This window comes from Melanotaenia boesemani, chromosome 1 (assembly GCF_017639745.1).
Source record: "Melanotaenia boesemani isolate fMelBoe1 chromosome 1, fMelBoe1.pri, whole genome shotgun sequence".
NCBI lineage: Eukaryota > Metazoa > Chordata > Actinopteri > Atheriniformes > Melanotaeniidae > Melanotaenia > Melanotaenia boesemani.
In genome coordinates, this window is record NC_055682.1 from 32,581,204 (window position 1) to 32,608,011 (window position 26,808).

General features: G+C 41.1%; 1 protein-coding gene across 3 annotated transcripts; it reads right to left on the reverse strand.

The window, feature by feature from the left end:
* Positions 1–574: 574 nt before the first annotated feature.
* On the reverse strand, positions 575–26,808 carry LOC121644183 (BTB/POZ domain-containing protein kctd15). Of its 3 annotated transcripts, XM_041991962.1 has the most exons (6): positions 26,100–26,808; positions 25,756–25,897; positions 23,249–23,424; positions 17,178–17,322; positions 11,965–12,270; positions 575–3,923 (listed from the first exon to the last, which is right to left on the reverse strand). In XM_041991962.1, the coding sequence occupies exons 2-6, from the start codon at positions 25,765–25,767 to the stop codon at positions 3,765–3,767; spliced, it is 798 nt and encodes a 265-aa protein (XP_041847896.1). In that variant the 5' UTR covers positions 25,768–25,897; positions 26,100–26,808; the 3' UTR covers positions 575–3,764. The 3 variants fall into 3 exon arrangements, with proteins under 3 accessions (XP_041847896.1, XP_041847905.1, XP_041847888.1); XM_041991971.1 differs by lacking the exon at positions 25,756–25,897; XM_041991954.1 differs by lacking the exon at positions 26,100–26,808 and having other exon boundaries at positions 25,756–26,077.

The window sequence follows — 26,808 nt, forward strand, 5'->3', positions numbered from 1 at the left end:
CAACATGTGGATGATCCCTCTCTATAACCAGGAAAACGCAGCGTCCATCATTTAAAAACTTAGTTTGAGTCGAAAAAACTTCACACTTTTCCTCAATCCATCATACACAAGCTCAAACCTGAAGAAGATCTCTGTTTTTCTATTTGGATCAATCTTCCATTTCTTTTGCAAGACATTTCTTTTAACCAAGTCTTCTAATTCATCATGTTTCATTTACATTCCAACATGCTTAGTACAAACTAAGTCAAGCACTGCTGCTCAACTATGAAAAGTCCCCCCAGGTTTCTGCTGCTAATTAAGCAGAAGCATTTTTGAAAAGACCAAACCATTTAACTCTGTGCAAAATATTGTGGTTTGAAAGCACATTGTTGTCAGTCAAGATCTCGACCTAAGCTTTTTCAGTCTGGCCATCTAAACATGGTTAGAGGTTTAAAGCTGGAATCTTCTGTTTTTTTTTTTTGTTTTTTTTTTGTTTTAAGTAAAATACAAACATGAGAGCAATGAGACATTTTCAGTTATACAGTACATCCTTTTATTATCGCAAATATGGAAGAAAAGTCAAATGGAGACACTGTAAATGAACACATGCCCTTTAATACCACAATCTAATTGTTTTAAACACCTTTAAATAATATACATTTGCACCTTATTATACCCTTTGAAATGTTTTAATCCATATGTACACAATGTAATGTTTGGAATTCTTTTAATTCTTTTAGCAATAAGGACTACAAGGTCGCTTAAAAACATGAGGGTCCTGTAAAACCCAGAGTCCTGATAATTCAATATACAATAACTGTACATGTGGACTGGCTGAACACTGACCGGTTCTTCATCTGAAAAGGGTGACGTGAGTGAACATGTCTGTGAAATTTCCTGTCCTGTCATGTTTGTGTAGCTCTGCAGTAAACCTGTCATTAATATACCGAGTCAAAAACAGCTTCCCAGGTTTGGTTATTGCAGTCATAAAAATCAAAGTCTAAATTCTTCTTTTTTCTTTGTTTAAATTTCTAAATTTTAGCTGTCAGTATTATTATTTTACTGATGCATGTCAGCTCAAAAGGCTCTTGAAAGTTGTTAAAAGTTTTTTTTTTTTTTTAGCATTTCAAAATGGCACATTAATGATAATTTTTTGCCTCTTTCCAATCAGAAAGTAACCCAGATTAGTTTTTCCCACTTAATAAAAAGTATCAAGGCTGTTGGTTTCAGCAGCAGTCAGGTCGCCTGGCTGCACTGCAGTATGTTCTGAGCGTGCTCGTGTTTTGACTCATCAGTTTGTTTGGTTTGTTGCGGTGTGGCCCAGCGAGCTGTGGCGTAGGAGGGCATTTGGAAAATGGGGGCATGAAGGATGACACAGCAGCAGGGGGTGCAATCTGAGTTTCTACTGGCACCACTGAGCTGGGTGCCTTTAGGGGGGAGGGGGCAGGAGCGGGGTGGTGAGGAGCGCTGCAGAGAGCTCAACATGCCTCGGCACATGAAAGGCCTGGTTGACCATTCCCTTTGAGGAGACTGGATGTAAAAGCACAGGCCACTGGCAGGTCAGAACAAAGACTGGCTTGATTGTGAGAAAGACCCCCAGGAAAGACCGCACCAGACTCGCAGCTACACTTAAACCGAGCCCATCTTTACCCACTCACTGGTTTTGTTTAATCAGAAAGAACAGATTCTATTAGGACAATGTGGTCAGAGCAGCCACAGCCCATGTTTAATGAACAACTATAAACAATTCCAGTTTAACTCAAGCAACTGCCAACACCCACAAAGATCAGAATAGACTTCATTTTTTTTTTTTTTTTTGGAATGGAAGAAACGGCATGTGTAAGTTACTCACAAATATAAAGCATGAAAACTTGGCCTTTCTTGTTTCTGTCTTTGATCCAGAAATGTTGAGAATAAGACCAAAAGAATGAGAGCAGGACGGAGTAAATGCCGCCCACCCGCCTCTTTGTGAACAACATACTGATGCTGGGTATGCAGTTCACTTTAGCTTCTGCCATACATGTGTGAAGAACCACTGAAATAATCTTTGCTTAGAAGTGACAATATTAAATCAGAGACTTTGTCTCTCAAACGTTCTGAAGGTACTTTGAGCTACTCTCAACACAACTGTCAAGACTGGAGGCCCGGAGGATCAAATGTTGTTATCCTTCATACAGTTAACTTTTGAATAATGCATTACGTCTTTTTCTATAAACTGCACAAAAAACATCTTTATATTTGTACAATCAACAAAACAGGCACCTTATCTACTTTGGTACCTAGAGTGTTTGTTCTGTTGGACATTTTTTATTTTTTTTCCTTTTTTTCTTTCTGTTTTCTTGAATACTTTAATCTCGCAGTCACAGATTAACAGCTTGACTTGCAGCCGCTCCCTGGGTTCAAACAAGTGTTCAGAGGGAGCAGCGCAGGGCAGCTCTGTGGGAAATGTTTAAGTGCAAAGAAACATTTAGCATTTAAAGTACATCTCTCGCTGAACATGAGACATACTGGTAAACGTCAGCTATCCCCCGCTGGTCCTCAAGTCTCTTAACATTCGAGCTCAACAAAACTGCAATACACTTACAGCTTGTGCAATTTTGTCCTGATTCTTAAATTTACAAACGCTATGAAACTTGTGCTAAATATGAGCAAATGTTTGCTGCTCGCATGTGAGAATCCAATCAGAGACCCCAGATATGTTTAAGGGCTAATAAGCAGAAGTACTTTCTTTTCTTTTCCCGTTTTTATGTGCATCACGTTTGACTAAAAACAGTGTCGGAACATCCAGGTTTTCTTCCGATCCCGTTTGAACAATGGGACTTTTTCTGGCTCTGAATGCATTGCCAGTCAGATTGCTTTAGCCACATAGCCTGCAGACATCTGAGTTTCTGCAGCTATTGCCAAGAAACACTCCCTCGCAAGCTTTCAAAGCCTAATGAATACAATGTTCATACATCCTTCATTTTGGAGAAAGGAAAGAAGAGACATTAAAAATAATCCTATTAATAATAATTGTTTACACCATGTCATGATAAAAACAGCTAAAAGAGCAAGAATAACATACTTCAGAAACAACAATGAAAAACTAATAAACAATCAGTTTGGCAAATTTTGCTTTGTCCAGCAAGGTCTATAGCCAAGCCTGTGGGGTGACGGTGATGGAGTCTTGGGGTTTGGGACCTTTCAGTGGACTTAAAAAATTAGATTATGTCCTTTGTCTTGCCATTATTAAAAGCATCCTGTCGGCCAAAGCTTCCTTGGCCCAGAGCGGGCCACTCTTGTCACCAGCCAGAGAAGACGTGGGTCTCATAGACACAGATATACTGCTGGAAGAATGAGAAGAGGGATTGTGTGCATATGTGTGTTGGGGTTCAAATGAAGGATAATCCCTCTAAAAGATTCAGGATACCTTTTCCATAAGTAGGTAAAAGAAAATCAACCAGTTACTGCTAAAAATGGTGAGCTGTGAGCTGCTGCGGCATCCAGTTTTCATTGTTTTCATCACAGTCCCAGATTCCTTGGGCATCATTTGACATAATCAAAAACTTTTGCAGCTGATTTTTCTTTTGTTTTTTCACTGTGTGGTTCTACATTCCCCTTAGAGTTTTGCAGAGCTGGCGAGGTTAACAGGCCTCTGCTAATACTTAGGTATGTTGAGGATTGTTGTGGTTTCGCTGGGGGCAAGGAAGGGGAAGAGGTGGGTGGGGTAGGCTGGCGTGGTGTGACAAGATGGAAGGAGTGTCGCAGGGTGGCGGGGGCGTTGCCAGTCCCTCTCCCAGAATGCTCTAGTCCAGCGGCTCCTGTTTTATTCTGATAGGCGTGTTGATGGAGAGACTCCGTCGGTCTTCACGACACAACACGTACTCGCTGAACTGGGAGGAATCTACGCCGCCTCCACATGACGCCGCCACACTGAAACCCTTCTGGAAAAGACGCTCCAGAACCTGTAGAGGAGACAGGAAACGAAGGCATTAATAATCAGAGTTTAGTGTCAACTGGTGTAAATAAAATCCAGAAATCAGAGACACAGGTTTCAGTTTTTATACTGGTTTTAGAAAATTTCCCCACTTTTGCAGGTCGGATAAAAATTTTAACACCACCCTCATATGTTTATGTTAAATTTACAGCTACTGTTCGCTATTTAGCTTAGCAATTTTAGCTTGCCACTAAAAAGGAATTTAACAGCTTTTCTGACGCATTTTAAAAATAAATCTGGACCATTCTTGCTTCTTTAAACATTATTTCAAATTATTTATTTATTAAAAAAAAAAAACAGAAAGAACAACTTCCTGGTTTACAGGAAGTTACTCCTCTGATGGTTTGGCCCACAAACCATTTTTTGTTATAATAGCTGAATATAATTAATATATCATAAAATATGTTTTAATAGTGACCGTTGAACTTGTTTCAAGGAGATTTATGTTTTGACAGAGTTAGACTAACTGGTTTATCATTTTTCCAGCCTTAATGTTACCCAGTGGTTTTTGGGCTACTGTTCTAAAGCACTGAGCTAAATTGTTGTCAATTATCATCTTACTTTTGAACCAGAATCAACCATATTCTGACAAATAAGGTTAAGCTGGAGAGTCATGCTCGAAACATGACCGGACAGAAACGTCTCTTTTAGGAGCCTGTCCTTGTTGAAGGACAAATACCTGAGAAAGATTTATTGACTTATTTTATAAGCTAAGTTGATGGTTTTTAAATGGTAGTCTACTGGAGCCTACTGGTTTTTGAGAAGTACGAACCAACCAACCGGATTGGAAGTATTGTATTGTCTTCTCACAGCCCTTGTCTATGTCCATCATTTACTTAAAGATGTCGGTGGTTAACTCCTCTTATTAAAACTAAGTTAAATTTGTAGAATTTAGACTTGAGATGGTTACTGATCTTAAAGTCTTTCAGCAGGTCAACACACAAGTGCAGTTTTAAAAGTGTTGAACTTCCTAAGATGTTCATCGTCACAACATGCACTGTGTGTCATTAACCGTCTTCCCCTCCACCCAATCACACGTAGTGATAAAAACCAGAGGGCACTCCCGACATCACGCCACCTCTGCAATATTCATGCGGCTGGTGCTGGATTGGCCACTGAACTGAGGGCATGAGCTCAAAGGGATGTAGAAAGCAGAGTGTGAGTGGGGTGTGTTAAGGGGCTGAGTGGAGCTCAGCGTGGTGATTACTGGAGCTCCTAATTTGAGTAATGAGGCTGGGGTGAGAGAAGAAGTGAGGTCCGTGAGCGAAAGAGAGCACGACGTGCAGGGAATGAGGATAAAGAGGATAATATGGCTGAGCTGTGTGAGGACAAAGTGTTAGAGCTGCAGGGAGGGAACAGGAGATGGGGAGGCATGTTAACCCACCAGTCTGGGTATTGACATCCCCTAGTCCAAAAAGATACTCTCAGATATACAAACACGTGAACTCCAACATCACTTTCTCTGTTCATTTACTGTAATCCATGTGAGAGGCGTTTTTTTCGGAGGGGATATATATCTAAATCTCAGTGAGAGGAGTGCCATGTATTTGCTTATTCCCCCTTCTTTTTAATGTAGTGTGCAGTGCATGAAAATGAAAGGTCTCGCCAAAGGCTAACCCTTTCTGTCAGATACAGAGCCAGAGAGGTTCACAGAAAATAAAATGGTTTCTTCAGATGCCCGCATATGTGCACTCACTGACACGTAGACCAATCTTGAAGGATGACCTCTCTAATTACAAGAGCGTGAGCTCCATCAGAGGCTAAAGTGGGGCGTTAGGGCCTCCAAGTCAAAGCACTGCAGCCTTACGAAGAAAAGCAGTTAAATCAGACACACAGAAGGATATAAACTGACAAACACATAATGCAACAAATGCACAAAAACCTGTTGAGCAGACTTAAAACCCCCTAAAGCCCAGTCACCTTCTGATTAAAATGAAAATATGTACTGCTTGTAAGCAGGGAGGACCACATGGAAAAGTTAGCTCCCTCCCCTTTTTTGTCCTCTGGCCATACAACAACAAACTCTGTAATTTGTGAGGCAGAAGGGGTGGCAGACAGCTGATGGTGAAGATGGCTAATTAAGAGACCTGCCCAAGCATCAAACACTCCCAAATCCATGACAGGCGACGGAGGAGCCTAACGATTATGGAAATGATATTACATAGCCTTCTTTGATCATTGCATCACATTGCATTTCCCCCCATCATCTCTTAAGACATGTGGGACTCTGTCATGTTCAGCAATGAATTTGGTCACAGAGGAGAATAGCCTGATCAATGAAGATAGTCTGAAAACACTTTTATCATGAATGCACGGCAACACAAAAGACTTAAGGATATTATTATAGATAGTTGTAACTGACTCAAGGATACTGTAATGACTATAAGAGACCATAAAAAAAACTTCCCGTTCAGTTTTGTCACAGTGAATTAGTGCCATGGGGGAATAAACAATACACAGAATAATTAAGCTGTATCGAAGCAAAAGCTTTCAATGTCCACAGGACAATGTCCTGAAATCAATCCCTGCTGACAACAGAAAGAAATGCTCCCTCTTAAAAAGCTCAAACATGTCTGGTTGCTCAGTTCAGCAGTACATACTTGCGACCGCAGGCTTTCAGATCTCAGCTTATGTTGTACTTATGCAGATTTATCTGCTAACTTTCCTGCCTCACTTGAATAAAACCATAACAAAATATTCTAACAGTGAGTTCGATGGGAGTAGCCTGATTGGTCAAGTCTCAATTTGAGTATGAAATGTAATTACAGCTCATTAGGAGTCTCTCTTCTTTTCCCTTTTTATGTAAACTGCTCAGGCAACCTTCCCTCCTCTGCAATGACCACACTTGTTGTCACAATCATTGTTCTCAAAACAGGAAACCTGAATAAAAAAAAGCAAAGGATGTCACTGCGCCAAAGTTTGCTAGTTCTTCGGTCTATGCTGAACTTCATCACTTCTGCCTGTGTCTCCTGCCCATGAGAGCAAAGCTGCTCCTCACCCCTCTCCATCCCCAGTGATCCTTATGTGTTTGAAGCACAATCTACCATTTTCTCAACTTCACTACACAGGCATCTTTCAAACGAATATATACTATTCTACAATGGGAAGAGCTGCCACTCAGCTTGGGGTTGCCATGGGGAGGAGGATGGGATAATATTAATCTCATCGTAGCAAAGATGCCAACGTACAAATCAAAGTGGATGAGTCTCAGGGTTGGAAACCGGAGCACAATCTAATATTGATGCCCACCAAAGTGCACACACATACACAGTTGCTGTTATTTAACAATGCACAGTCTTGACAAGAAGCGCTAACTGCATCCTCTCCATCTCATCGTCTGCTTATCACAAGCATCTGGCATTAAGCAGCCGTGAAACTCCAAACTCTTTGTAATTCTCTAAGCCTTCTGACAGCTCTTTCAAGACTCACAAGCGGTAAAAAACACTTTGACTGTGGAATATTTCCTTACTGTGCTAGTAGCAAATGAGCTTGTAGCTGTGACTGGGCTCATCAGTGCAAATGGACACTTTAAAGTGTCTTTTGACATTTAGATCAGGTCAGTTTTGTTGGAAAGCAAAACTAAACAGTGGTAAGAAGAATCCACATTGAGCTTGACAGTGAGGTGCTCTGGGTTCTGGTCTGGGTAAGTCCCCAAAGCTGCAAGCAGTTCTGGCTAAAATGAATAGACGAGCAGATGACAGTCTTAGCACCACGACTCATTCTGAAACCTTTTTCTGTTTAATTTGCAGTCACCGGTTTTTGTCTTAATGACACAAAAGTGATAAAAATTATCCATTTTCTAAATATATTCTAAAATACAATCCAGCTCATTCATTTATCATTATTAATTATTCAAAAGTTTTTTTTTAAGTTGGACTTACCTTGTTGACCTACAATATTAAACATTCTGCTTTAATCTATCAACAATATATTAGGCAGTTACTGGTATCGCTTCTGTGCTAAAATGATAAAATATATCTCTACCTTGTAGCATTTTGAATAAAGAACTTTTTGAAAATTAATACATTTTTATAGTCATACATAATAAAAAAAGATGAAGAATGTTTTTCTACTCAATTATCAGACATTGACAAACTTTGTTTGAAGACTATTTTCCTCCAGCTATGAAATTATCGGATCACTTCTTATTCTGCAAAAGATTTTCCCCTTTAGATATCAGTTTTGGAGTTTCTACTACCCATTTACCTAACCAGGCAGTATCCAACAAAGACTTCAAAGATTTAAAAAGAGAAGACTTTTCTTGCACCTTCACCTGAAGCTGTGCAGGAAAAATGTCCAGTTTTTATCTCCTCCACACTGCTCCATAATCTGCGTCCTGTTGAGCCTGATGTTCGTCTAGCCACTGAGCCACACAAGGAGTTCAGAGACCCCTAAACTGGAGCGGTGCTAATGTCTTATTCTGCCACTTAAACCACTGAGAAGCACTGCTGAGGTGTTTGTGTGGCCTTGTCTGCTCTGACAGGCCACGCTCTCTTTTCTCAGCCAGCTCAGGAGTGATGGAGTGGCAGTGTGACATGTAAGAAAGTGTTGCTGTGTGTTGCGTTCCCAGCCCGGGCAGCAGAGGGACGGGAGGCCCTTCTACACGACCACATTCGCTGTCACATTGATGAAGGACGGATTGGCTCTGCTCTGATCTGAGCGCTTCATCATGGTGATGTATGTAGTGGCAGGCTCAGCTGCAGCACTGGGACACGTGTGTGTACACCTCTGTGACTGTTTGGCTAAATGTTTTCCCTCCATTCAGTGCCCCTGCTCCTTTCTGTGCCTCTGCGCCAGATCTACATCGCAATGCAGGTGGTTTGCATTATTCACAAAATTCCATTCATGACTTCATGGAGAATCACTTGCCACGGTGGGGTTGTTTATTCTTACTCTCTCACATTTGAATACAAAAGAAAATAACTAAAGACGGACCTGATTTCTATTATTTCTGTAGATTGATAGAAAAAGATATATATATTTTTATTTTCATACATTTCTTACTAATAAAAACAATAGTGTGAAAGATGAGATAAAAACTGAACTTACAATGTGTGTACTTAGTGAGAAATGTTAAATATCACAAGGTCTAGCAGTTTCCAGCCCGGGGCAAGACAGCAACAGCACCTTAGCTTCAATAATAATAAAATGGAGTTTATATTTAAAGATTATGCATCCATCTGTTACCTCTCAAAAATTTGCCCCATCTTACAGTGCTGCATCTGCCCTGCCATAACCCACCCCCCACCCCAACACGTCCACTTTCTCCCTGTTCTTCCTCTGTGGGCAGGGTGTGGTTGTATGTGCGTCCCCTCAGGTCAGGGTCCAGGCCTGAAATCAGATCAGAGGCTCATTGTCTCGAAGGTAAGACGAGAATTATTTTTCTAACCTTCTCATACCTTCACGCAACAATGAGAGAGGACAGAATGAGCAACTTGTTTAGAAAAATCTCCCCTTACAACAAAAAAACACCTCCATCTGGTCCCTGCGTCCTCATCTACATCGACTCAATGAACCAGGCCCCCTCCACTGTGCTTGCATATGTATGTGTGTGAGTGTTTGTGCTTTTGATTATGTTTTTAACAGAATGTAGCGTATCTGCATGTTTTATGATGGAAAAGAAAAGAAGAAGAAGATGACACCAGAAGTAACACTGCCTTATCAGAGAGAGGTCATAATGTGAGACAAGGGGGGCGCATTGCTTCCGGGAAACCTTGAAGATCCAGCTCTTCTTGCTGTTAGCGTTTTGTTTGAAAAGAGGATTTCAGCTCACCTCGCCTTCAGACAGGCAGCCTAATAAAAAGAAAACCTCAACAATAAAGACTCCTTTCAGATTGTGTTAGTCAGATGAGCTCACATCCTGTAACCAGTCTCACTGGTAAACAGAGTGGGAAAATGTTGTGTTAGTTGATGTGGCCAATTAATTATATTGTAAGTCATTTAAAATCTATAAAAGAAGTATAAACTGGTTTAGGCTGTTTGAGAAATTGTAAGTATGGTATTAAAAAATGCAATACATGTATTTCAATCGCCTTGAGCGGTGTTATATTGGAGTCTTTTTAAAAAAGGAGCTGTGTCTTAAAAAGGAGTAAAGCGTAAATTATGCATATCATTTTCCCCCTCTTTCCATTCCTCTTCTTCATTTTTTCGCAGGAAAACATGGCCGCAGTCCACACATGCTTTGTCCCGCATGCTCTGCTCACCTCCCTGGAGGTGGTCTCTCACACTGGCAAAAAAGGAAGGGGGGAGGTAGTTGGAGGTGTCAAAGCGCACAAGCCTGCCTAGGAGAGGCTCTCTCTGGGTGCTGGAGGGGTGAAGGCTCCTCTATGTGTTAGTCTGTTCATGGCTGTAGGCGCTCAAGTGTGTTATATTGAGCCTGTGGTGTGAGACTGTTATGTTTCGCCTCATTCTCTCTTTTTCAGACCTCACAGGGTAACATAGCTGTAAAACTCGTGTTCTGAAGTTTTCTTTACATCTCAACGGCAGGGTTAGCTCTGCTCTAACAAAGGAGGCTGCTGACCTCCGACAGGCAGAGTTCTTATTTGAAAGTAAGATGATAAGAATACTATATCCATATACTCATCGGAGTACTTGTGGAATAACTTTTGAAAAATTTTGAATTGAGTTTGAATTTGAAGTTTGAAAAAAAAAAAAAAAAAATCTTCTCACATTTTATACACCTGTATGGTCTTCAGAGTACCCATCATTCTCTTTTTCTCTTTTACTATTTCAAAGTGCATTAAAAGGAGTCACCAATAATGCCGGTTGCATCAAATAACGCCGGTGACCAAAGCCACAGCATCTCTACTTCTTCAGCAGATGCTATACAGTGAGGCAGCAAAGTGCAGCTTCACAAAGCCCATTAAAGCCCTTAATGTACACTACAAATGCCAGAAAGGTATATATTATAAAAGTGAAGTGTTCTGGTGAAAGCTTTCTTACGAGAAACATTGGATAAATAAAGGGAAAAAAAAACACTGTTTTGTCTGACTCCATTAAGTCTCTGTGAAATCTGTAGGGAATGAATCCCAAATGTCTCTGGTACCAAATGTAATCAGAAATATGATGCCAAACTAAAGCATCTAGCTAAAATGTGCACAAAGACTTAACCTCATGAAAGCTAGATGTGCCAACAATTAGCCACTTGGCCTTTTTTCTGCAAAAAAAGAGTGTGTTTTACATAAACTATCTTAGTGCTACAAAATTACTGTGCCACATTTACATCTTGCTACTGCATACACACTCGCTTACACATATCTACACCAACTGGAGTTAATACTAGCTAATTAAAAGAAATTCCTGGTTTGTGCATCTAATCAGCCGCATGGCCTCTGCAATGTAAAGTTCGTCATCGTCATGGTCTCTTCAATGTCTGTAAACTTGTTTCATGTCCATGCATGTGAAGTGTCAGTACAGCTGACCCAAAGGGTAGCATGCATAGGGGCATGCGTAGTTCTGCAGAAACAATCGGTTTGCACACTCGCACAGAAGGCACAGACATTTTAAGTTACATCACTACCCTAAAGAGGCTTTGTTGCAAGTAGGAAGCTAGTTAGTTGACATCTGTAGTTACAGATTATCTGAATTAACCTGTCATTCATTATTTTTAATGTCCAGGAGGTCATAGTGTGAAATTCACAGTAGAAACCTCAGAGTTTTGCTAAGTTTAATTTTAATCCAACAATCTCCCTAAAGAAATCAGCTCTGAAAGTTTATTTCCAGCTTCAAATTACTGACAAAATGCAGTTATTCACTCATATTAACAGGACAATGATATGAACTGAGGGTCTAAACCGGAACTGGCTTGGTATTAGGAAGAAATCTATTAATCATACCATGGCACAATGAGGGCTTACTATTCAAATCTTGTAAAACACAGTTAACACTGTAGTTCGTGGTGTTTTTACTTATTATCAAAAGTGTATCAGTTAAACCACATTCACAGAGAAAAGTGTCTTTTTAGTGTTTATCTCTTTTTAAAGCAAAGGACAAGTGTTCTGGTGCGTTACCTGGACTGAGTTGAGCCTGCAGTAGCCATTAAGAGGGAAGCGGATGACATGTGTTGGGTCCTGGTTCCAGCCAGCATTGACTGAGTTACACATAACATCTCCAGTCTCAGGGAAGATCTCTTCTATGAGCACCTTCTCCCCACTCAGGGCAATCCTCTCGCCGAGATCAGGTGTGACCCGGACTACGAGGCAGTCACAGGGCTGTGCCATCCGTCGTTGCTCCCGCTCCTGCTTCCAACGCTCCAGCTCCTTGATCATGGGCGTCAGCTGGTAATAGCGCGCCTCCTCATACAGCAGGTGGAAGTCCTGTACAGGCAGATGAGCATGGAGATGAGAGCAGTGAATTACAGTCCTCTTGGCTATATGCGTGACTAACACACCGTTGTCTTTCGCTACATTACATCTCTTCACCAAGGTCACAGAGACAAAATCCAGCACACATGCAGTGCAATATTAGGATGTCAGTGGAAGGGATATTTGTGTGTGACTTCCCTACAGCAACTAATGATGAAGTATCCTTGAGCTAGACACTTCTCTAATTACTCCCAGAGAGCTATTGTGGCTGCATCAGGATACTTTGACCCTTCAACAGTATTAAAACAACATCTGTGCAGCACAGGTACGCACAGTGGAACAAATTCCTGACTGAACATTGATCGATCGCTTTAAAGTTACATTTTTTTACACTTTCAGAGAGAATTTAGATGTTTGCACACCTGCCATTTTTCATCAGTGTTACAGTAAATTAACCTAATAAAGCCCAGTCCACTTTCCTTCCCTTGGTCATACTACTCCATTTTAAGGGACATATAATTAAGACCCCTTTTCCCTTAAAGATCAAAGACCAGTGGCATTTGAATCGATGGCTAGATTATTCCAACTTATTGATCCATAAAAGAAAAGGGGAGAATGGAAGAGTAGGGGAAAGATGAAGCCCAAGTGTGCAAATATGAAGGCACAGCATCTTTTGTCCCATTAAGCAATATAATTTTACATAATGCTAGCAATGCAAGAGGTAAATTTCCTGCTCTCATAAAACATAATCTGGCTGCAAATCAGGTGTGACGTTAAACATATCGAATGCCTACAAATCATCTCCTGGTAAATCTTCAGCAAAGAAGAAACAATAAACTAAGATCAGCGATGGCGTCCAACCAGCAGGATAACGTTCTTAATAAACAAAGCATAGCCATGCTGCAGCTTTCCTCCACAGTAGCTCTTGGCAGAGCTGTGCTAGCCTTTAGCATCTTTTAGTGAGCTGACTCCAGAAAGGCCGTCAGTGGGGCTCCAGTGAACTGCGATCGTGCATTCCTGTGTGCAGACAGTCTGCAGCAGATTGCCTGCCTCTCCCTCCTGGGCAGGGCTTGCTGGGGGCCATTTGCCCCTGCGCTCTTGCCTCTAATTTCCCACAAGACCAGATGGCACCATCCTTCACCACTACCATAGAAAAAATGGGGAGGCGGAGGTTTGCTACTGGAGGCAGACGGGAGGTAAGAGAAAGATATGTGCAAGTGAACATGAGGACAATCATCAGCCGAGGAGGTTTTTAATGTATTCCTCATATGGAGGGATTTTTATGTTAATAGGGCTTGTGGCTCAATGTTAAGCTCCTATTAGAACAATATCCAATTAGGTTACATCTAAATACTGCAAATCTTTCTTTTTACTGAACAATTAGTAATTAATATGTCTGTGTTCTGATTAGTGTCTTGAAGTGAAAAAGAATGACAGCTTAATTCATTAATTGTTTATGAACTGTCATCACTGTCATCAGGGATTTGTCTTCCACGATACACAAAACTTAAGCAAACACATCTGTTTGGTTATACATTACTACACAATAGTAGAGGGTCGTGCACATCAGAGTCCAAATATTTGTGAAAAATGAGACAGTGTGTGTTTGTTCTGATAAAACAGCAAATTTCCCATTAGCCAGCATCATTGGTGGCTATGGATGTTAGGTCCTGCTACTGCCAGGGAGACCTGATCCAACAGGAATTTTTCCCCTTCCCTTCTCTGGACCACTGTTGGGCACAGAAACAGAGGATGGCAGCAAACAGCATATTCATTAACTGTGCTGCTTCTGTCTTTAGCCTTGAAAACCTCCCTCACTGCTTTACCCCTTCATCTAAACTACGCCTTTATCTGAGGTGTATGAACGACACCCAAAATACAACTCCATCAGGGCGCAGTGTTGACGCAACACATCTTAAGTTGATGGTCTAATATTTAGGATTTTAGAATGCAAAAGAGGAGGGTGGAGGTGTCCCCCCCCCCCTTTTTTCTCTCCCTTTCTCCATGTCTTTTTTTCCTCTGGCCTTTTTGCTGCAGCTGACAAAACTCATAGCGAGACGCCCCCCTTCAGGCAGCTCTCTGTATCAAAGTGTAGCTCCTCAGCCTTCACAAGTCTGAAGCCATGGATGGATATGTTTTTAACAGGGGTCTGTCTGCGAGGCACTTTAGTCATCCTGAGCAGCACAGAAAACAACAGAGTAATCCTAAGCGCTGAGGTGAGGATGAGAGGGAGACGGGGGCCAAGAGCTCCGTCCTGGTTGCTGAAGCTGCTGCTACTGCTGCCAGCTCTATGAGACAATTCATCCCCCAATCCTGTGTCCAGACAACCCGTTTGAGCTTCAAAATAATGATCCGACCTGATTGCCCAACAGCAAAGCAACATTTCAGGGAAGGACAAGGGAAGGGAGAGACAGTGAAAGACAAGAAAGAGAAGAAAATGATGGAAAATGTCACTATGTAGGAGTTTGAGGACTAATAAAGACCTGCAGTGTGTTTTGGACCAAAAATGACTAAAAACCACACAAGCAGGAACTCACAGGTTGTTGATTATACAAGCCCCTGAAAAAAAAAAATCAGCCAACTTTCCACAAATGCAAAGCAGTCATAAAAATGAAAGCATGAGCAACATGAGCTCCTTCTCATACATAAGGAAAGAGTAGCTGTAGAGTGTGGTACAAAAGCCTGATTAATCCGGTAAAGAAAGCAGTAACTTACCGGTTTAAAACCATGCCCTTAGTATGACTGAGCATTGCTTACACTTTCGTGATTAATTGTAGTTTGAATAATGAGATGAGGGAGGATATTAATAGTGAATATTTTGTTCCACTGATGTAGGCTGAAAAATTATTTTCCTATTCTGCTCAGACTTTCACATTGATTTAGCAAAACACACAGCGCCGTGGCTGCCAGCAGCAGAACAGACCCAGCCCTCGGGCCACGGCAAGCCTGATTGTGTTCAGATAAGAACATGCTCAATTCCGCCTCGCACTATTTGCATTTTTTTTCCTTTGGCTTCACGCAAATTGAAAGGTATGCAGATCAACACAGTCTTATGCGAGCGGGTCGTAATGAGTTGAAACAATAAAGTCCGATGCATTCTCTACAACTGTGGTACCGGATCGAACTGTCAAGACTTAACAGAAAGCAGGATGGGGTGAAGGCATGAATGCAAAAGGAAAAACTAATCGGATCTGAGTCAGACGATCATTTGCCAAAATATGCAGGGCTTTCATGTCATGTTCTGTTGTCTGAGGTTTGGGTCTTGTTCTGACTATCCTTGGAGCTCAGAGGGCTTGCCCCTGGCTCTGAGTGGCTTTGCCTCGCCTTGTTACCTTGTAGGCAATGATGAACAAGTGCCAGCCCTGTGAAAAGGTCACACAAGCTAAGGTGGAGAAAATGCAAAAAGTAGAAATATACCCAGGAAGCAGTATCAATGAAAAAACCTTGACAATGAAGGAGCTGCAGGCAGAGTATATAATCATTCCTGCAAAGCCACTTATAATGTGTGTACTGTGTTTGGTTAAACTAATTTCCTTGTAGTGTCAGAAATATATATATTACACTGGATTAAACATATAATCCACTGTGATACAATGAATTACCACCAAAATCTCTTGGTCTGGAAGCCATTTTACAGTCTTTCAGCCTGTTGTTTTGGTTTAACTACTCGGGTTCACTCTCATGATTCTCATCAAACCAGTCAGCTGGTTTCAATGAAAAAGTTATGATGTGCCATCCAAATGCTTCTTGGCCAGAAGCAAACAGCAGGCAGACACAGTTAGCTCCAAGCTGGTGACCACAGTTAAGCATTTAGCAGCTAGAGAGACAAATATTTTTTAAACATTGGATGAACGTTGGGCAAATGGGCAGAAATACATAGATAAATTCTAGTGTTCCAAATCTAAAATTACCTTAAACATTCCTCATATAAACATTTAAGCTTTAATAGCTGTTGATGCATGTATGCACGCACAAAATAAACCATATAAAAAAATGCAAAACAAGAATATTTCACACAATACCTAAAACAGAAACTAAAACTAGCTTACACAGATAAGAAATCTACATATGCAAAACATTACTTATTATCAAAATAGACAGTCTCTGTTTTGTTGTTGCAGATATGTGCTTTGGACTGGTTAATAAAGACCTAGAATGATGAGAGACAATGATATATTGTGCACATTTATTCCTACAATTGACTAGTTTAGATGCTAAAACAAGAGCCAGGTGTGTGGAGCCTATTTAGCCTAGCATGGGCAGATTTATTATTAGTGGTACACAAGAAGTACAGGCTTTGTGTACATATATGCACACAGCCCTCACTATTTCACTACAAGGAGTGAGACCTTGTCCGCATCAGACCTCGTCATCACAACGTGGCCGAGCACAGGGGTGTGGAGGGGATTTCACCTGGACTTACTCTTTAGAAACTACTCTGGATGAAAAACAACAGCTCAGGGCTCTGGCACACACAACACAAGGCCATGCTCCAGTTAGCCACTTAGCATTTAGCTGTACTCCTCCATCACTGTGTACTCCAGCAGAGTCATGTTTCTTTTGGTCTCTCTTCATAGTGTTCTCATTAGTGCTCATGCTTATAATACTGGTAAAGGATGTGTTGAAAAGGAGAAGCATTATGAAATAAGAACTGGCAGCTCTTTTGTGGTATAAGGTCTTTTTTGCCATGCAAAAAAATTCAACCCATGAAAACAGTTAAGTATGAACAAATACAATTATATTCACATATATATATATATATATATATATATATATATACTACTGTAAATAACTTCTCACTGTGGCTATACTAATAACACATAGCTGTGTATTTTCAAGATTCTTTTGTTTTTATGTTCTTTGTAACTGTGTAAGTCCACGGTGCAGACAATACAGTATGTTCAGTGTGGATTTTATACCTTGAAGTCATCTGGAAGGAGCAATTTGCTGGTCCTCAGGAAACTGAGAATGTAGCGGAATATCTCGCCGTCCCGATCTATGAAGTAGTGCTGCTTCAAGCTGTCCAACACGATGGGCTCGGTGCCATTGAACAGGCGACTGATTCTGAAAATTGAAACGCACATGCACACAGAGAAAACACACAAACGCACACAGGCAACCGCACACACAAACACAGCCACATAATGGAATGAGCCAGCTCCCTTCAAATGCATGAAACAATTACCCTCCATTTATTTTTCAATTTTATTAGCACTAAGCCTGAAATGCATTAGCATCCCAGGTTGAAACAAGGGGCTTAAGGCACAGTTCCCCTATTCCAGACTTGTTTGAAGTGTCCCTTCTGCAGAGAGATTACAACAACACACACACGCTCCCTGCTTGTACTTACAGAAATTAATAGCATGAATGTAGCATTACAGCTCTATTATCCCATCTGTCAGAGGGGTGGAAATGAAACAGAGGTAGGAAATGGAGAAAGGCCACATGTTAATGTGAGGGGAGCATGTGGAAAAAGATATTTTAGTGTTACAGGTTAACCTACTTATGAATTTATGAGGAATTGAGAAAGCAGTACACGACTGAATTATATCCTCCATGCAGTGCGCTTTGTGTATATGAAATCTCAAATCTCAACTAATTCTGCTGATTTAGTGTCACTTTTCTTTGATTCTTTAAGATGAATAAGTGACTCCATGTAAAGAAGCAGGATATTCCTCTGAATGCTTTGAAGCATCCCTGGAAACAGGTGTGACATGGGCTCCAATGCTGCTCCTGTGTCATCATACTGTTTAGGCTGAATTAAATATGCCTCCCTTATGAGCACTCATGAGCACACCAAATTGAAATGTAGATCTGTAGGTTTTGTTTTAAGGCAAATCTGTAGTATGATCAAAGAGAAAATAACTGTTAAGATGATTAAAATAATGACATTACTTAATGTTAAATAAATAACATTTCCCTCTTAAAAATCACAATCATTAACTAAAAAGAAGTCATTAAATGAAGGCTTTCAAGTTTTCACCTAATATTGACAAAACTTTGTCTATTATTAATAAGACACTTGTTGCTGCCTAGTGTCGCACAGTTAACCCTTTCCACTGGTGCACTGAAAGATTGAGAGCTCACTGGATGTTGGCTACAGGGCCTCATCAAGGCAAAAAGTGGAAACTGCCATTATCTTTAATCTTTCATCACACCATGTTGGCGTTGTGCCTTAAGATACCCTTGGACAGATATTCATTTCCCGTCGTCTTTGTGTGGGTTTCCTACAGCTTACCTGCAGGTGCCCGTCTCGCTGGTCTAATAATCGCATCAGAGCTCTTCCACTTTGTCTGTTTGTTCATTTCCAAACACCAATCTTTATGATTAAAAATTTGTGAAATATTTAAGGTGAGGTTTAGTAAACTTCCCAAAGCCTCAAGAGCAGACATTTTTATTTGGAACAAATCAAACGCACGGCATGAATAAGCCATACAACTGATTTACTCAAGAAGAGAAACCTAAAGCACGTAACCACTTTTACTAATTCACCGCACATTTGCAGTCTGTCTCGCTGAGAAACAGCTCTTGGCAGCGTGCTGTGTTGCTGTTATTATCATTTTGAGGTAATCAGCATTGAAATCACAATAACAGCTTCTAGGTTGGCTGACAAAGTTGTGTGACAAAGAAAATCATAAAACCTATTTGCAAACGCACGCCGACCAAGATGCACAGCCAGCGCTGCCTGAGCACCTGTACTGTCAAACTCTATTACAAGACCATGGAAAGGAACCGTAGTGGGAATGCCAATGAACAAACAGCAAAGCCGGCTTCACCCACAAACTCATCTTAGTGAATTTGCAACGAGCTTGTATTTAACGGTTGTATCTTCTGACCCTGATGTGCCGGCACAACATGCTTAAGCTATCAAGTCAAATTGGCCCTGTCTCTGTTTTTTGACTTGACGCAAAGAGGCTTCTCCCTCCCTTTCCTGCCATCCTTTCTCTCTTTCACCCTCTCTGCATATCTGTCTTTCTTTCTTCCTTTCTCTCCCTCTGTCTCCATCCCTCTCCCTTACTCGCTTTCTCTCTGGAAATCGATGCAAAATGCTTTATAAAAAACCAATACTCATCTCCCAGTTTTGCCTGAGGTGTTCCTTTCTCATATGGTCTTGCAATTCTTCCAGCTAGAATTTCACCATACCCCTCCAGGCTAACTCTGTTTTTCATCTCCACTTTTTTAAAAAGCAATTAAAATGCTGCCTGTTTTTCTTTTTCTTTGCCTTTCCTCCACTCCCTTCTCACTCCCTCTCCCTTTTCTCTGTTGGTCTCATTTTCCCCCTTTCTGTTAAATCCCTGAATTGGAGGGGGGGTTGTTATTAACAGGTAGGCAGAGAGAAAAAGGGCGTGGGGGTGGGGTGGGAGCATAGAGAAATTAAGAGACAAGATACACAAACAGAAAGGCCAGACGAAAAATAGATTGATGGGGATGATAAAAGACAAAGTCAGGAGGTAACTATGGAAAAATTAGGAAGAGAGAAGAAAAACCTGAAAACAGAAGAGAAGAGGAAAAGAGAAGGAAACAAACAAAAAACAGGTCGAAAGCAGAGATAGATGGAGTGGGAGAGAATAAGGTTTAACAGAAATATAAAACTTACACAAGGAGTAAAAGTCAGGGAGAAAAGGGAGGTGGTGGGTGTAGGAGGTTATCTAGAGCAGGAACAGCTCAGATCTCCCACCCAGTGGTGGCAAGTGAGGGCAGAAAGTGGGCAAAATCTGGCAGAATCTCCACTGCAGCAGCAGCTGAGGCGAAGAGCTGCCAGGGTCGTGTCATTCAGGAGTTTCTGATAAGGGACCCAACACAGGTAATCCCCGATTCTGCTAGAAAAGATGTTCTACATAAACTGCACATCTAACTGGTCGCCTAATCAGGCACCCAGCAGCTTCCTGAAGAGTCAGACAATAAACCCCAGATCTCAGTGAGCCTGTCAGCATGACACCAAAGGCTGCCCACGTTGGCTTCTGAGGAGGCAAAGTCAAACGAATACAGCTCAGGTTGCTGCTGTCCCTGGCTCTGATTTGCTGACTCTTGCTTAAAACAACTGTAAGCAGCTGAGTTTTATTGCTGCTACTGCTTGTGGAAAAGCAAGGGGAAAATGTTTAAATCAAGTTCAGTCTAGCTCTTAATGCCTTTGTACAGTTACATGTCAATACAATCAGCAACTAAACCCTTCTTGCACTCACAGAACGACCTTTTGATTTTTGATTTTCACTGCCTGCATCTCGGTGCCCTGTCTCTGCCCAATGATAACACGCATTACTAAATTACTAACAATGATAAAATCACTTTGCATGCACTGTCCTTTCCTTTTTTTTTCTTTTTTTTTTTTACTTTTAACCATTTCTTAGTTAATCTAGTAGAAAAGTGAGCTACTAGACATAGTATATAGAGCCGGCACAGATATTTCATCTGTGGTCACAAAAGGCTCGTCCTCACAGAGAAAAATGTCCAGTGGTCCTTTGAAAATAGTTTCCTTGTCTCTGGAACATTTCCCCCTAATTTCCTCAGCTTCTGTTCAAGTGACTGCTGAGACTGTCCTCTTTGAGAGCTACACAGAGTGCACATCAATGTTTCATGACCCCTGTCCCTTAATATGGCCCACACAGAAGAAGATGAATAACCGCACATTAGTTACTAGACTAACTTTCTCTTGGCACGCTGCATTATTTAGGGGCCAATCTATTAAAAGTAATCAGCGACTTCAAACTCTTTAGCCCTGCTCTTTCACTTGTCACGTTTTCAGCTTTGCCCGTGTGCCCCTGCTCAACCGGATGTGGCTGAATGCAGCACACATGGTTATGCCAGTGTAATTGTTTTGCTTTCTGCTGTCAGCCATTATCCTAATTCACACAAAAAGGCCCCTCCTTCCACTGGCTTCAGTGGAAAGTGGAGCCCTGAGGGCAGCTGTACGCTGAGGAGAGTGAGAGAAGCAGTGAGTGTGTGTGTGTGTTTGTGTGCGTGTGTGTGTGTGATCCAGAGTGAGAAAGAAACAGTAAGAGACAGATAGAAAGAGAGAGAAAGAGAGAAAGAGCAAGGGAGCATGTGTGAAAAAGAGAGAAGAGAAGAGAGCACTCCAACCAACTCACACTGATATCCTGTCTTTACTCACACTGTAAAAACACTGTTTAGATGCTTAGACATGGCTGTTTGCTACATTTGCACGGTGCCCCGTGTATGTCACTCTCTGAATAACTTCTTTGTAAGGCGTAAAAGCTACACCAAAGCTTAAAAAAAAGAAAAGAAAAAACAGAACATGGGTACAAAAACGCAAACAGCAAATTTGTATTTTTGCTTAAACGATTCATAAACCGGATATAACACCGAAACAGTGGACAAATAATCATCTTAATAAGAAAAACAACATTAAAACCATTGTCTGGGTTGAGCTTTATTTTTTATCATGACATGTAACACTGGTATAAAAGGGAGAGCTGTCAGGGATTTTCTGTCAGCGGACTCTATGAATATCAAGATTTTATTACCAAGGGATTACATGGATTGTTTCCTGTAGCCAATTTGGCAGATTTTCTGGCGTATGTTTACCTTGGCCCACATGGGATTCAGCTGATGCAGAACTCAAGGCGCTATAATGTAATGAATGACACTGTGTATTAGATAAAAAATTGCAGAGCCCTAAACCATAAAAGAAAAAAAAAAAAAAAAACAGAAGGGATGTAGACATTTTTGCAGTAGTTTTGTTTGCTTTCTGAACCACCTGTGGTGGTGCCAATATATGTGTAGATGGAGCTAAAAAGAAGACAAAAAATGTGGGAGGAACTCTTACACAATCAGAACAAGCAGAAGTGCACTATTAACATGTTTGCTTTACTTGTGAGTGACATAGCATAATCATAAGTAGTTTTTAAAAGCAAGGGGTCCCTTTCCTGTCCACACATAATTCAAGGAACAGAAAGTCACTGCTGTGGCTGTGAACCTTTTAAAGTTTTACTGCAATACATAATCCATATTTTGAGCTTCTCTTGCAATTGAATGAAAGTCATACTATGGAGGTGGGGCAGCGTAAGTGAGTAGAAAATGTATTATACTGATTACATACTGTGTTTTAGCACAAACAGTGGCGATAAAAACGATCTAATACTGGTAAACGCTGCTCCTAAGAAAGTCAATATGTAACACGCAGATGAGCTAAATTTCTATCAGATTTGAAGCTGCCCTAGACCAGCTGATGACAGTCTTTCGGACGTTTACATCATTTTTTTCCTCCAAGGATACCTCACAGCACCCTGATCTACTGACGAAAGTAAATTAATAAACAAATAAATAAAAAGAAGAAGAAGAAAAAGGAGCTGTAAAAAGGAGGGTGCAGAGCAAAAAAACAAACAAACAACAACAACAAAAAAACAAAACAAAACTGTGTGCTGCAAACACAAACACTACTACTGTCATCAGCAGGGAAACATGTGAAGAGTAGGCTACTGTACAGCAGCTGAACTCTCAAACAAAGCCATGTGAAGGGAAATAAAGAACAAGCCTGTGAGGTATTTATTAAAAATAAATTAAATAATCATCATTAGAGCAAACAAAAACAACCAAATCCAACATTTTAAAGCTTATGAGATTTTTACAAAGGGGGGGATATAACCACATGGTTTCAAAAGACATCACAGTGATGTCACTAGAAAAGTTGCAGAGCAGCTGTCCCAGTCAGCCACATGACTTAACATCCCAAACCCAATGAGACTTAATTTAGACAAACACCAGTCAAATAATGAAATAATTGATTAGCTAGTTAACAAAAAATATTATTATTTTAAATGAATAGATATAAATCTATTTAATTTAATTATGCAGTGTTTTACTTTATAAGGCTGAAATTAATCTCACATTTAAAAAGAAAGCTACAATATTCAAAATCTCAGTTGGTGAATATTTTATTATTAGTTATAAATAATAATGCATAAATGGAATGAACAATAGAAACACGTTAAAACGTTAAAAGCGTAGCAGAAAAGCCGTGTGCACGTCTTACCTTGAGTCTGGGTACTTCGTGAGGGTCGCCAGGCTGCTGGTGTACATGTGTCCCCCGACATCGATGTGCACCGGGGCGTTCGCCTTGGTCAGCTGAGCCGGCAGAGGGATCCCCTGAGCGGCCAGAGGAGAGACCGGGGACCGGGTCAGAGACAGCCGTGACATGCTTCTTCCCTCCTGAAAGCAAGTGTACAGGAAAGCCATGGGAATATAGGTGGGGAGTTAAAAAGAAAGATCTACAGTGATCCTAGGGAAGCAGATAGTATCCTTTCTGAATGGTATCAGATCACTTCCATGTCTGTCTGGTCGCATATTTAGCCTGGAAATTATTGCCACCGCTCTAATTAAGTATGTTTGCATCTTTTCATGCAACACCGCAGGCGAGGATAGAAGGATGCTTATTAGGGAACAGAGCTGGTAGAGAGATAGACAGATAGAAAGGGAGAGAGAGAGAGAGAGAGAGAGAGAGAGAGAGAGAGAGAGAGAGAGAGAGAGAGAGAGAGAGAGAGAAATGCTAGGTGTCAGCCTTCAGGGGGATAAAATAAACTGCTGCTGCCATATTCTAATTAAAGGTCGCCTTATGTGTTAGACGTGATGCGCCCAGACACAGCAACCACCAATCTGAGAGCAAGGAACACGCGGCGGGAGGGGAGGGTGCAACTTTTCCTCCACCTCATTTTTAACACACACAAAATAGATTAAGGTGATCGCTTGTCACATGACTCCACACAGGCCGCTTATTGGCACCAAACTTGCGTAAAAACGTACCAAAACTCAATTCAACGCAGAGAGCACAGCATGCGCTGTCCACACTGACAGGCCATGAACAGGCCTGGCCATGAAGTGTCCTGCTGCAGTCATCCTGTGGGTCACAGTCAGGAGAGCAGCGTTTCAAATAACATCACAAAAGCGCAGAAACCAAAGGAAGGCCCAGGTTTGGGGGCTGGAATTTATTGGGGGCACGGAGGAGCATTCCAGAGTAGGAGCAGAACTAAATTTGATAAGCTAATTTAACGTTTCAGGAAATATTTTGAATTCACGTCGATAAGCCGCCGTTTGACTTCGTTCTGCCTCAAGAAAAGCAGAGCAGGCGTTCAGAGCCAACCTGCTGGTGCGTAATTTGTTCGCCAGCAGCGGCAGGTAAACCACCTAACCTCAGTTTGGCCACAACGTAATCTGACCCCATATGTGCTCCTATTCACTCTTTGAAAGCACACTAATGTGAGTCATAGAGGAGGCAATGTTGCGCAAGTTGTTGAGCTTCTATGTGGAATTTTAATTTTGAAGAAATAAACTATCAACTTCTTTTCATCTCTTTCTTGTGATTACAGACTGATGGTCATTGCTTCCCGCTAGCGTACCTTGAGGCTTTTTCATGGAAGACCACTAATCCACACAAATATTTAAATAAAGCTTGTAGCTATAATAAAACACAATGATTTATTTTTAAATTTGCAGCATTGGTGAGTTTGTTGTTACACATACTGTTTGCTTTTCTGCTAAACTGTAAGGACAATTCTGAAAGTCCAGATCCTCCCTGCGGCTCTAAGATAAGTGCCCCTGGGCAAACAGTAAGACTATAGCTTTTTTTTTTTTTACCCCTGGGGTATTGCCCTGCTTAAAGCAGTATCGTTTTCGTTTAATACGATTACAGGCAGATGGGATTACATTTCAAATCCCAGGAAACGACAGAAAGAAAAAAGGGTGAAAACTTGGAAAGACTTTAAAGTTTTGGTCACACGCAAACGGGTCTGTCCCACCACCGGTGTCTCTCTCTGCCCCACAAACGCACCCAGTCACTCCAGCAATCAAACACATTGGACATGTGAACAAACGAAAAACATATAATTGTTCTTACACTTGTAAGCACACCAATCATTCAGTAATTTTTACTATTGTACGTTCCCTCACCAAACACAAGAGGATCCACACATTAAAAGATATACACAGTACAAAAAACCTGACAAATTCCTCCACAAAATCACAGGAGGCATCAACTTTCTCCTCAGATCTGCTGTCTGCCTCCTCATTCACTGACCCTTGCTTGCTCAGAGACTGGAGCAGATCTCACACCTAATGACTGACATCCACACCATCCTGATGACCTACAATTTTTGGAACATAGAAAACATAAGAAAAAGAAAATAATAATAATAATAACAACAATAACACAGAAACGTTTGGAAAATAAACTGTTTGACATGTCCCACTCTGCACGATCATCACAAGCCTGCGCTCTGCCTTTAATCTACCAAATACTCAACATGGCGTCTTATTCTGCTGTACAATTAAAAGCATAACCCCGACACGTGTGATTTACTGCCTGTTTGATTAAATCCAAATGTGGAACTATAGTCTAAAAAAAAGAAAAACGATGGATAATACATTTGAGGTCAAGCAATAGTCCACGTTGTTTTGTTCAACTAACCTCTTTAAAACTGCGCGGAGTAATCCCGCACTTTGTGTAAAAAAAATAGTGGATTTTGTAATAATAAACTGTCACCCTACCGTTTCAAACATTGTAGGGAGTCCAAAGGAAATCCGCGCCGGCGGTCAGTCCCAGCTGCTGTCCGCGTAACCCCTGAATATTTTCTCCAAATGCCCCCGAGTTTCTGTCAAAACTACACCGCCATCCAGCTCCAGCACGAACCTACACTGCCGCACGGAAAAAGCCAAGTCTTTCCTCCGTTTCCAATACAAAATAGCTTTTATTTTTTAAAGACACTACTAGCTGTGGTCGGAATCGAGTGCTTGCGAAGAGTCTCTGTGGCTTTAAAGGCTCTATTGCAAGGCTGGCTCGACCTGTCCTCACCAAGCTTCTTTGTACCAAAGCGCACAGGAAGCGTCCTTACCTTGAACATAGATGAGATGATCTCCTTCCCCTTCTCTGCTCTTATTTGGATACGCGTAAAATGTGCGCTCTTGTTGGGATCCTGCTTCGTATTTCTGTCTCTTGTCTGTCTTTTTGCCTAAATGAAACTGCCCCTGTGGTTTGTTATGAGAGGAAGAAAGCCAATAATCCTTCTCTAAATAACAGAGCGGAGCTAAAAAAGAAAATTCTTGCTCCGGGCTGCTCAAGCGCCTCTGGGCCAAGGATTAGGCTACAATTAGCTCGACTCCACTCTCTCGCCTAGGCAATTTTCTCAAGGAAGAGAACGTGATACCCCCCTATTCCTGAAATTATGGCTACACAGATATAATAACTTATCTTGAATTTTACGGAGAAAAAGTAGACCGTTCCTCTTAACGGTGTGAAGTTGTGATTTGGAGGGGGGCAAGAAACCTAACAGGCAAGTGTCAGTCGCTGAGTAGATTCAGATTTAGATTTAGCAGATTTTAATCATTGTCATTTCGTCTGATGTAATAGTTCCCCAGGCAGTCCAGCTAGTAGGAATACATTTCCATTTCCATCTCTAGCCTGAATTTAAAGTTTAAAGCCAGGCGGGCAGCCATAGTCCTCCACTCAGGCAACATATAATAAAGACAGAATAACTTGTTGATAAAGTCTCGGTAAAAGAAAAATATGTTAAAATGAAGAGATATCCTTGAACCAATATCTTT

Bases quoted from the DNA above. Each gene is read 5' to 3' on its own strand.
- LOC121644183 (XM_041991962.1), bottom strand. The intron at 12,271-17,177 runs GTATAAAATCCA...CTGCCTGTACAG, and splicing joins TCCTTCCAGATGACTTCAAG to GACTTCCACCTGCTGTATGA. The intron at 3,924-11,964 runs GTAACGCACCAG...TCTCCTCTACAG, and splicing joins GCAGGCTCAACTCAGTCCAG to GTTCTGGAGCGTCTTTTCCA.